The sequence below is a fragment of the Mastacembelus armatus genome, chromosome 21 (genome assembly GCF_900324485.2).
Source record: "Mastacembelus armatus chromosome 21, fMasArm1.2, whole genome shotgun sequence".
Lineage (NCBI taxonomy): Eukaryota > Metazoa > Chordata > Actinopteri > Synbranchiformes > Mastacembelidae > Mastacembelus > Mastacembelus armatus.
The window spans coordinates 4,509,486-4,521,034 of NC_046653.1; the positions used below are offsets into that span (position 1 = coordinate 4,509,486).

Consider the following 11,549-nt stretch of genomic DNA (forward strand, 5'->3'; position numbering starts at 1 on the left):
CAGTACATACTGTAGATCTGAGTTAAATGCTCATTGGAATATGGGCCTGAAGGGTTAAACATTCCTTGAGGTTTGGCCCCTCCCTGCCCTGTTAGTCTCTTGAATGTTACAGGAATCTTGTATATTTGCAGCTCTCCCCTCGTCATGGCTGCCTTGCTGCTTGGTTCAGTAATGAAAAGGAGCGGCAGATGGCTGCTGCCGTGCCCTGTTGCCACTCCCCGAGTTTACTCTAGAGGTGAGGGTCGCACCTGCGCTGCATCTGGGGCCCTCATCACCTCCCAGGACAAGCCTCGGGCAGCGGAGGAACTTCCATATGTCAGCTTCTTGGAGCTGCTTTACAGACTGGTGTTTCAGGGCTTTTACAGCCGGATGCATGAGCTACAGGTATGTCAGGCTGCAGCACACAGCTGTCCTTGGTCTCTGGATGACATTCTCTGCCAAAGTGATGCATTCTCGGTTTAATTGCGTCAAAAAATGTTGTGTATTGCTGATACAGTCCAGAAATCTCCAAAAATAACGTGTCTGCTCTGGTTTCTGAGGTGACCCGGTGACAGATTACAGTATTTATTGCAGGGACCAGGGTAGGTTGTGAATGCCAGGCATGTTGCAGCACCTTTGTTCCCATAGGAATTTGGAGATTTCAGTTCCTAATCTCTGCTCACATTTACAAAAGAGAGAATTGTTTACCATCTGGGAAACAACACTTGTTTGTGAGATGAGCAGCATTCGGTCACACTCACATGTTCACACTTGTGGTGCCTCCTCAGTGGATTTACAGCTGTACAATGCATTTTGGTAGTTTACACAACGAAGTGCATGGTGGAACAGACACTCAAAGTTTGTTGATATTAGGATCATTGCAATTTGTTACACTCCTCCTCCTAACCTCAAGTCTCTCTGACAAGTGTGACTTTGCTTTCCATCAGCTCTATGAGAAGCAGCGATACGGCCCCATATACAGAGATGGACTAAAGTCAGTGTCCGTGAACACTCCTGACCTGCTGGAGGAACTCCTGCGCAATGATGAGAAGTTCCCCTGCCGAGGAGACATGTCTCTGTGGAAAGAGTACCGTGATATGAAAGGGGTCGGCTATGGGCCTTTCACAGTGTAAGACTGCCACTTACTGTATGATGTGCACAGCAATGCTCCATTTCCATGTCCCTGCAAACACTGTCCCATGTCTAAAAAACACCTTACATAGATAGTGTTACATCAATCCATCAATATTCTCATCTAAATTTCTGCAAAAAAGCATATTTCTAAAAATGTCAAATCTCAAAATATTCAAAATCAGTCGGGCTACATGTGGAGCATTCAATTATTTGTTTTATTTGTTTATTTTTAACTTCCATGGGTAAACTATGCTACAATCCAGCTGTCCTGCCCAAATCCACTCAAATGGTGGTTCAGATGTTATGTGCTTCGAGAAGAAACAGAAATTCAAAGCCTTTTCTAGATTCATTAGTTTCACCACAGTTGTCCTTTTATCTCACTCAGCCTTGAGGAAATTAGATATCATTCAACAGTACTGCAGTAATGAATACTTGTCTTAGGGTTAGTTGTAAGAGCGGTACTGACTCAACTCTACCAGCTTTTAGGATTTCTGTTCATGATCTTGTGATACTGGATCAGATAATAATTTACACTACAGCTTTTTCACAAACATAGCTCATGCAATTCTCTAAAGAAGGCATGTTGATACGTATATATCGTACAGTTCTTCTGCTGATTTGAATTGTTAGACACTACAACAGACAATACAATTTAGAGGAGAATTCTTTTGTTTGTTATGGTGTTTGTGCCAGTTACCCTGGCTGCACCTCTTCATTATTACTGCTGTCTGTACACAGGTCTGGAGTTGGAGCTTGTTTCCTTCTCTCCATAAGTGGCCATTTGCCACCATTGTAGCGTAGAATTGGTAGCTTTAGTGTAGACATAAGAGGCTTTTTACACAAGATGTTTTCACACATCACATTAGGAACAATCTCATGTGAATCATGAAATTAGTGATGACTGATTTCGATGTTTTTTCCTACTGTTACAGTGTCTTGACTTAGCCTCACTGCCATCAGGCTCTACAACACCTTAGCCAACGACAGATGACAACTGACTACCCTCACTACTGACTTCCTTATTATCTACAAGACAGCCTGAATTTTCCTTCAGGGATGAATGAAGTTTATCTCATTATCTTCACGTTTCATACATTGTTATTCTATTAATCAATGTAAATCCAACTTTTTTGGAGTCTATGTATGTCATGACTTACAGTATAGCTACACCTGAAGATATGAAGGTATACAACAGGACCAAACAACCTCAAATGAACACCAACAAAAAGATCTGTATTTCCTCACTGTCACTCCCTTTCTGCTCCCAGGGAGGGCGAGGACTGGTACAACCTGAGGGCGATGTTGAACAAGCGCATGCTGCATCCAAAGGACTCTGCCCAATATGGCAGGACAATCAATGACGTGGTTACAGACTTCATCAAGAGAATCTACTACCTGCGCCAGTCTAGTCTGACAGGAGAACTAGTGACTGACATGGCCAATGAGTTTTATCGACTCTCACTTGAGGGTAATTGAAAATCTGTAAGATAATAAAAGCTGCAATCTCAGGTTCTCAGGCAGTGATGAGTGCTGCCTTCTGCACTCTGCCACCCAGGTATTGCCTCCATCCTGTTTGAGACAAGGCTTGGGTGTCTGGAAAAGGAGATCCCTGCAGGTACACAAGACTTCATCAACTCCATAGCCCAGATGTTCTCCAACAGCATGGCAGTGTTGGTGACACCCAAGTGGAGCCGGAATGTGCTGCCTTACTGGGGACGCTACATTGCTGCCTGGGAGGGCATCTTCAGCTTTGGTGAGCTGGCAAGAATGAGATACAGCTGAGTGTCAGTATATTAAATAGGTTATAGCAATATCATAATGATGTGACTCTTGTGTTTCTGTTCTTATACTATATTAATGCTACTATTATGACTACCACGCCATATCAGTTTTCTCACTTAACCCTCTATGCGAAAGCAAACATGTTCTGTCTCACTGGTGCGCAGCCCTCTGGGCTATTGTTATGGGTCATATTCCTTCTTCGTGCCTGCGCACTGAGGAGAAATTTGTTTACGCCCACCCGGGGTGGGCCCCCTCTCCCGATTCGAGTGTCTTAATCACATCCACAGCTCCCAGATATAAATGGGCAGTTCGGGCGAGCTCTTCCCTTTCTTTTCTTCAGCCTAAGCATTGAGAGCAACCATGACCTCAGCAGACCGTGGCGTCACTAGAATCTGCGGCGAGTGTGGTACCGGCTACATTTTCGGGGACGATCTGCACCCCCGGTGTGTGGGAGTGGAACACGCCAGCAGGGCCCTCACCCCAAGGGTGAACTGCATATTCTGCAAGCGGCTGCTCCTCGAGGCACTCCGCCAGAGGGCGGAATTCTTCATTCTTGCTGCCGAAGAGTGCTGGTAGACTAAGGAGAGGCCTTCTCCCTCTGCTCTGAGCAAAGTGCATGCTACGGGCCAGGCGACGACCACCCCCCTGTCTCTGAAGGACGTGCTAGCTGCTAAGCTAGCGGACAGGTCCCAACACTGTGCCTTCCAGACCGCCGCGGCAACTAATAACATCGCCGTCCTGGCTCACTCCCTGTCCCTTATCTAGAGTGGCGCGGGCATTGCTGATGGACCACTGGATGGACAAGTTCATCCACAGCGGCCATACTCTTCAGTTTGCGCAGCGGCCTCGTGGGCCTCCCCGTGTTCCTTTGTGCGTTTCTACTTGCAGGATGTTGTGAGCTCATCTCTCTCTCACACTGTCCTGGGAGCCTCCCAGTCGTAATTGGACTGGGAAGCCCCGGAGGTGTGTTTTGTTACATGGATGCTGGGCAGGCATCCGTCTGTTTCAGCTTTATATGAAACCAGTGCTTACGTATCCCACCTAGTGCTTTGTTTCGGGTCAGGCGGTTACTCGCATTTCCTTTGTTTTTCGGACTCTTCTCCTGTGTGGCCGGGCCCAGTGAGGCGTAGGGCGTTTCTGGCTATTGCTTTGACCCATAGTGATAGCCCAGAGCACTGTGCACCAATGAGAAAGAACGTAGGTTAGGGTTAGGGTTAGGGTTAGGGTATTGTAACCCAAGAATCTGTGAATTGGGCGCAGCCTTGAGCCAGCTGAAGAAAAGACCGGTTCGATCCTTAGGGAAGATCTCACCCGAACCACCCCTTAGTATCTGGGAGCTGTGGATGTCCCTATCCCAGCTCTCTTTGGGTGAAAGGCAGGGGTCCACCCTGGACAGGTCCCCAGTCCATCACAGGGCCACATAGAGACAAACAACCTCACACACTCACACTCACTCCTATGGGCAATTTAGAGTCACCAATCAACCTGACATACATGTTTTTGTGTGACTGTGGGAGGAAACCAGAGTACCTGGAGTAAACCCACACAAGCACAGGGAGAACATGCAGACTCCACACAGAAAGGCCAGGTTGCGAACCCACAACCTTCTTGCTGTGAGGCAACAGTGCTAACAACTAATCCACCATGCTGCAACAAAGTTCATATTGATTTATTTAGAGTTTGTAAGACTAAGTTCTTTTTTGTCCATCGTCTGAATACTAAAATTAAAAACATTTCTGCTCTTACTCTAGCTAAAAAGTTGATTGACAAGAAGTTGGTGGTCATTCAGCAGCATGTTGACAACAACCAGGGTGTGGAGGGTGAATACCTAACGTACCTCCTGTCCAACACTCAGATGAGCATCAAGAATGTCTATGGCAGCATCACTGAGCTTCTGTTAGCTGGAGTGGACACGGTAAGTGTGAAGCTAACATGCCAACAAAGGCAGGAAACTTTTTATTATTTTTTTCTTTGTCATATTGGTACTATACAATAAAAGGCAAAAATACCTCAAGAAGTTTACCCCCAGAACCACACCACCTTATCTGTACTATGACTCATTCTGAATCCATCAAGCTATTTGTTTATTAATAATAGTGTATATTCTAAATCCATAATCATCATCATAAAATGTCAAAATGTCTTCTGCATAAACATGTTGGCATGTCTCTATTTACTTTTCACTTTTTTTTTTTTTTTTGTGGTCAAGACGTCCAATACCCTCACTTGGACTTTGCACCTGCTATCCAAGAATCCTCAAATCCAGGGCAGACTGTACAATGAAGTGTCCACATTCATACCAGCAGACCGGATCCCTTCTGCTGAGGAGGTCACTCAAATGCCATATTTAAGGGCTGTTGTCAAAGAGGCACTGAGGTGAGACTGGTTGGAGAGGTCATCTACATTTAATTTTACTCAGATTTTGCACATAATTCTTTCTTGTTTTTCAGGATGTATCCTGTGGTTCCCATGAATGCAAGGATCATTATAGACAAGAATGTTACTATTGGTGGATATCACTTTAAAAAGAATGTGCGGTGGATTTTTTATTATTTTTTTTAACTATTATTAGACATACTGACTTTTGAAGACTTTAAAAATTACAGGCATTTTGTTCTTTCAAAAAAGATGTAAAAAACTAAATAATCTGAGTTTCCTTATTTTATCTATTAACTGTCATTTTTCCAGACTGCTTTCACATTTTGTCACTATGCCATCAGCCATGATGAGGACACTTTCCCTGAACCATTCATATTTAAGCCAGAGAGATGGCTCCGTGATGGCCGTAAGAAGCCACACCCCTTTGGCTCCATCCCGTTTGGCTTTGGAGTGAGAGGCTGTGTCGGCCGTCGCATTGCAGAGCTTGAGATGTATATGGTTCTATTTAGGGTAAGGGACAAGTGGGAAAAACTTTTGTTACATTGACTGAACGCATTGGATCGCATATAAATTTGCTGCAAAGCAAGTGTGAAACACAAACAGGTATGTTTGTGTTTCACACTTGTATCTTTTATTCTGTGCATACCATAATATTCCTGTTAAAGCCCCTGAAAACCTGGCTTCAAGTCGTTCAAATCCATATAGATAAATATTCCTCACTACAGCAGCAATAACAAAGTTATTTATTAAGAGATAAACTAAGTTAATTCATGAGTTTAATAGGAATTGATTTACAGTAACCAAACAAAATAGCAACATTCATCATAGGTTGATTAAAATGTAGCTGCATTATAATCGGTATAATTGGCATGGACATATGTGACATCATTTTTTTCCGTCTGAGCCCTGTCCATTTTAAAGCAGTAAAAAGAGAACTACAAACTACAACAGACCAAGAGAAATCTCTTATGTAAAAAAAAATCTGGACGGTTAATTTTTGTGAAAAAAATTGTCTTTATGTAGCGTCCCATCAATCATCACAATAAGGTAATAGTGAAAGTACACCGATCAGCCATAACATTATGACCACCTGACACTGTGTACACAGGAGTCAATGCAGCAGTAGGTTCGGCACTTGTGTCACTCTGCATTTCACTGTGCATCTTCTGTGAATATGTTTGCTTTCATAGCGTCAGCGTGTCGGGTCTGCCAAAAGAAAACCATCCATCGATTTTCCATACCCGCTTATTCCTTAACCAAGGTCACAAGGATCAGCTGGAGTCTATCCCAGCTCTCTTTGGGTGAAAGTCAGGGGTACACCCTGGACAGGTCACCAGTCCATCACAGGGCCACATAGAGACAAACAACCTCACACACTCACACTCACTCCTATGGGCAATTTAGAGTCACCAATCAACCTGACATACATGTTTTTGGACTGTGGGAGGAAACCAGAGTACCTGGAGAAAACCCACACAAGCACAGGGAGAACATGCAAACTCCACACAGAAAGGCTGGGTTGCGAACCCATGACCTTCTTGCTGTGAGGCAACAGTACTAACCACTAAACCACCATGCTGCCAACTTAGAGATTCAACACAAATTCAACATTGTCCCCACTCTAGTTGTGATATCACCACTACTAAGTTTAATCCACAGCAGGTTAGCCTTATCATCAGTGAGCCTTATACACCTATGACCCTGTCGTCTGTTCACTGTTTGTCCTTCCTTAGACAACTTTTGGTTGGTACTAACCACTGGAGACCAGGAACACCCAACAAGATCTGACCAAGTCATCTAGCCACCACACTTTGGCCTCTGTCAGAGCCCCTCAGATCCTCACACTGTTTTTCCAACACATCAAATCCTTAATATACCCAACACACTGGAAGGTGCCACAGTAACAAGATAATCAATGTTATTTACTTCATCTGTCAGTGGTCATAATGTTATAGCTGAATGGTGTATGTTGGGCAGTGCAGCTTTACAGTTGAAAAGATGGCCATTGCAGCCACTAAAAGTAAATGAGTCACAGGAGATTATAGAGCAACAAGCTCCTGTGTGATTAATGCAGGAGTCAGGAGGCAACTGTGTTTGCACAACCTCATTCAGTCAGGTCAGAGATGACTTCAATTACTCTGTATGTCTCTTTTTTCTCTAGCTAATCAGACTGTTTGAAATCAAACCAGACCCCACAATGGATGAGGTGAAATGCATCAACCGCACCGTTCTGATACCTGACCAACCACTAAACCTGCACTTTGTGGACCGAGGATGTGCAGGTTGAGTTGCATTATTTGCAGATTGGTTTGGATTATACCATATATATATATATATATATATATAAGTACCACCATGTGATGACAAAGTGAAAATTTTTAGAATGTCCATCCATCCATCCATCATCTATACCCGCTTATTCCTTTTTAGGGTCATGAGGATCTGCTGGAGCCTATCCCAGCTCTCTTTGGGTGAAAGGCAGGGGTATACCCTGGACAGGTCACCAGTCCATCACAGGATTTTAGAAATGTCTGTAAATTTATTAAAAAGGAAAAACTGAAATATTATATTTACATAAGTATTCAGACCCGTTACTTAGCTAAAGCGCCTTTGGCAGCAATTACATCCTGAAGTCGTTTTGGGTATGATGCAACATGCTTTGCACACCTGGATTGGGGGATTTTGTGATTTTCTGCCATTCCATTCCTCACTGCTTTGACTGGACCTGTTTTCATGTGTGTTTGCTAAAAGCCGTTCTACTTTGAGTGTCAGTGATTTGGAGTCTACTGTATGAAAGCAACTACTTATTACATGACACAGTGTTCTGATATTTTCAGTGAAAAGGAAAGGTATGTATTCTTTGAGAAGGGAATATATAATACTGCTCATCACTGAAACACTAAATAAATCCATATAAAACATGTTCAATACACAGCATGCTGTATCTTTGTGTAGCAACTTAAGTATGTTAATGGATGGTCGATGCTACACAACTAAAACCAAAATGTCCAGTTAAATAAAACATGTCTGAGAGCAACAGACCTTTTTTTTACAGCGGACATGCTGGCATGTCAGAGCAGGAAGAGCGGGTGTAACCAACTCAACCAACTCACTTAGGTGAGCTACTTCTGTGGTCCTGCTGTTTTCTTATAATGCCTTACTGGTGTGGATAAGCCTAGTGGGTTTCCATCTCATAGACTAAAACCAATGATGACCCTGGTTTAGGGTACTGGTCTGTACCATAGACCTTCAAAATGAGCACACAAAATTCATTGGTTTTAAACGCTATGGGATTTGTGGAAAAAAAAAAAACATCACTGTGTCTATTCTTTAATGGGACACTTAAAAATATGTACTTTCTCTCTCTCTCTCTCTGTGTGTGTGTGTAAAAAAAATCATCTGTTATCTACCATCTCATCTACTGCTTGTTCTGGAATATGCAGGGCTGTGGGGGTGCTGGAGCCAAGCCCAGCTGATGTCTGGTGACAGGTGAGATAATATAGATATCCTGGTTTAGGAATATTTTTCAGCCTGTGGCTTGCCAGTGCTGGGCAGTAGTGGAGGGTGCTGCTTTCTACCCTGAGACACAAGTAAGGGTCGAAGTGTGTTTCTATTAACCTTTCTTTAGCCTCAGTAATTCTGTGTTCACAAGTTGTTGATGCATCCATCCATCATCAAGTTGCTGATGCATCCATGCCTTCAGTGGTTGTAGAAAGTGTTCAGACCCCTTCAGTTCTTGCAGATTTGATTGCATCTTTCATTTATTTTTAAATGAATATAATTGGCATTTTGCCCATCAGTCTGAATAACCCAGAATGACAAAGTGACATGCAGTGAAACAGGTAGAATAAATATTATTTAATGCTGAGATTAAATATGTGCTTACAGTGTTTAAAGTTTGGGTTCTATACATCGTATGCAGCAGAAACATACAAAGCACACAAAAAAAGAAAAGAATTATAACCACAAAAGGAACGGCCCCCACCTCGAGCGAACCTCCGCTGCGAGCGATCCGTCACCTGCGTCGAGGTAAACCTGTGTTTCCAGTCACTTCACTGGGAGCCCTTTAAATAAGAGCAGGAATTTGAGGTGGAAAGCTGAGGTGGGGTAATTTGTAAATGACTGCAGAGGGCACATTTCTGAGGCCACAGTGATACAGACACACACAAAAGTGCAACACAGCAGCAGCAGGCATTTCTACAGCAATTGATGGCTTTCTGTCATCGGCAAGGCAACAACGTGGAAAATGGAGCATAGGTCTGATTGGCTTTTTGATCAGGATTTCTTATAGGATTTTTCTGCCAAATTTGGTACAGTTCTGACAGTAAATTTTTGGCTCTCCATGCAAATTTGCAATTTGCAAGACATTACAGAGGGGGCACCATTGCACTTATTGTGACTTTGTTCGATCACGTGGGTTCAGGCCTGCGGGGAGTATGAGTGATTCAAATTTGGCAACACAGCAGCTGCAGATATTTCTACAGCAAATGCATGTTTAACTGTAAAAATGCCATTGAAAAACAATGGTGGCTCTCAGTCAGCGTGTAAAATAGAGCATAGGTCCATTTGGCTTTTTCGATCGGGATGCCCTAAAGGATTTTTCTGCCAAATTTGGTACAGTTCTGACAGAGTAAATTTTGGCTCTCCATTGAAATTTTCAAAATGTTATATGGGGGGCTCTATAGCGCCTATTGTGATTTTGTTGAATCAGATTTTGTTGGTTAGATTCAAACCCAACAAGGCGTGTGCGATTTATCTCAACTCAAAGGTACCAAAAACGTAAGTCAGCGTGTCGGGTCTGCCAAAAGAAAACCATCCATCCATTATCTATACCTGCTTATTCCTTAACCAGGGTCACAGGGATCTGCTGGAGCCTATCCCAGCTCTCTTTGGGTGGAAGGCAGGGGTCCACCCTGGACAGGTCACCAGTCCATCACAGGGCCACATAGAGACAAACAACCTCACACACTCACACTCACTCCTATGGGCAATTTAGAGTCACCAATCAACCTGACATACATGTTTTTGGACTGTGGGAGGAAACCAGAGGACCTGGAGAAAACCCACACAAGCACAGGGAGAACATGCAGACTCCACACAGAAAGGCCAGGTTGTGAACCCAGGACCTTCTTGCTGTGAGGCAACAGCGCTAACCACTCATCCAAATTAATAATGAAACTTGGATGACTTTAGCTGCCCCTCTCCTGTAGATGAGACTGACCAAGAATGAGTTAATTCGGTGAAAAGCCCAAGGAGGAATTCGTTCAAGTTCCAGGTGAGCAAAAACAGCGAACTCAATGACCTCAAGTAAAACTCCAAGCTGGTGGACTTCCTGTTGGTCGTATGACCTCAACATGATAAGCTTTTTTGCTTGGCCCGACACGAAGAATAAACATGCCAAGTTTGGTGACTGGTGACCCCCCCCCCCCTATTCACTCCTTGCACATTGAGCAATTATAATAGTCCCTTGCCTTCAACTTCGGTGGGGGCTCGGGCCTAAAACCAACAACATATAATATAGGAGACCGTATAAAAAGCATATACATTTATGATTACTACTTCACAAGTCATCCAGCAGAGGGAGGCCTCGCTGCATGAAGACAAACTCCAGAGTTCACTGGGATTCCTGCTCTGGCTGATCTCAGCGCGGGGGTTCGGTGAAACTGTCGGTTCCGGATCAGGAGGTCATTACCGAGCCCAGCCCGACCACATGTCTGCAGACTCTCCAGGATTCATGCACACGCAGCAACTAATGGGAAGATACACGTGACCAGGCTGTCCTCTTCCTTTACACCGCCTGCGACCGCATCACTAAAAGGCAACGCTGCGGTAGATTTTGTTGTAGCTGGGGATGATTAAAGTTTCTACACGTGTGAAGGTTATAAAACAATTAATGCTGGCTGGGTTTGAGTGACAGCTGGACCCGCCAGTCACAGGTCCAAAACACAGACACACTGCGAGAGTCAAGGAGAGGGAGGGAGCGCAACAGTGTGTGGGGCGCTGCGGGCTACCTGTTTATCCTCCAGTGTGTGTACAGTGGGAAGTCACTTCACCTCAGAGGGGCAGTCAGACAGCACAACCGGAAGAAACTTCTCGAAACCGCGTAGAAAAACATCTTTGAATGCGCGTCTGACGGCGCAGTGACGCGGGCCACAGTGCGCGGGTCTGTCTGTGCGGGCGGAATAAAGACAGAAGTGTCACCTACAGGACTGGGGGTGGGGTGGGGTGGAGGGGACCGAGTGTGTGCGTTTTCCTTTTTCTGTTTTTGAATGGGT

At 44.2% G+C, this 11,549-nt stretch overlaps 1 protein-coding gene across 1 annotated transcript; it reads left to right on the forward strand.

The window, feature by feature from the left end:
- The first annotated feature begins 136 nt into the window (after window positions 1-136).
- Window positions 137-7,569, forward strand: cyp27a1.1 (cytochrome P450, family 27, subfamily A, polypeptide 1.1). The gene is made up of 9 exons (XM_026295765.1): window positions 137-384; window positions 927-1,108; window positions 2,382-2,581; window positions 2,669-2,866; window positions 4,647-4,810; window positions 5,105-5,271; window positions 5,346-5,427; window positions 5,584-5,784; window positions 7,436-7,569. Exons 1-9 carry the CDS (start codon window positions 145-147, stop codon window positions 7,559-7,561), a joined length of 1,560 nt encoding a protein of 519 aa, XP_026151550.1. The 5' UTR covers window positions 137-144; the 3' UTR covers window positions 7,562-7,569.
- Window positions 7,570-11,549: the final 3,980 nt, after the last annotated feature.

Bases quoted from the DNA above. Each gene is read 5' to 3' on its own strand.
- cyp27a1.1 (XM_026295765.1), top strand. From the start codon at position 145: ATGGCTGCCTTGCTGCTTGGTTCAGTAATGAAAAGGAGCGGCAGATGG. The intron at 5,272-5,345 runs GTGAGACTGGTT...CTTGTTTTTCAG, and splicing joins GTTGTCAAAGAGGCACTGAG to GATGTATCCTGTGGTTCCCA. The intron at 5,785-7,435 runs GTAAGGGACAAG...TTTTTTCTCTAG, and splicing joins TGTATATGGTTCTATTTAGG to CTAATCAGACTGTTTGAAAT.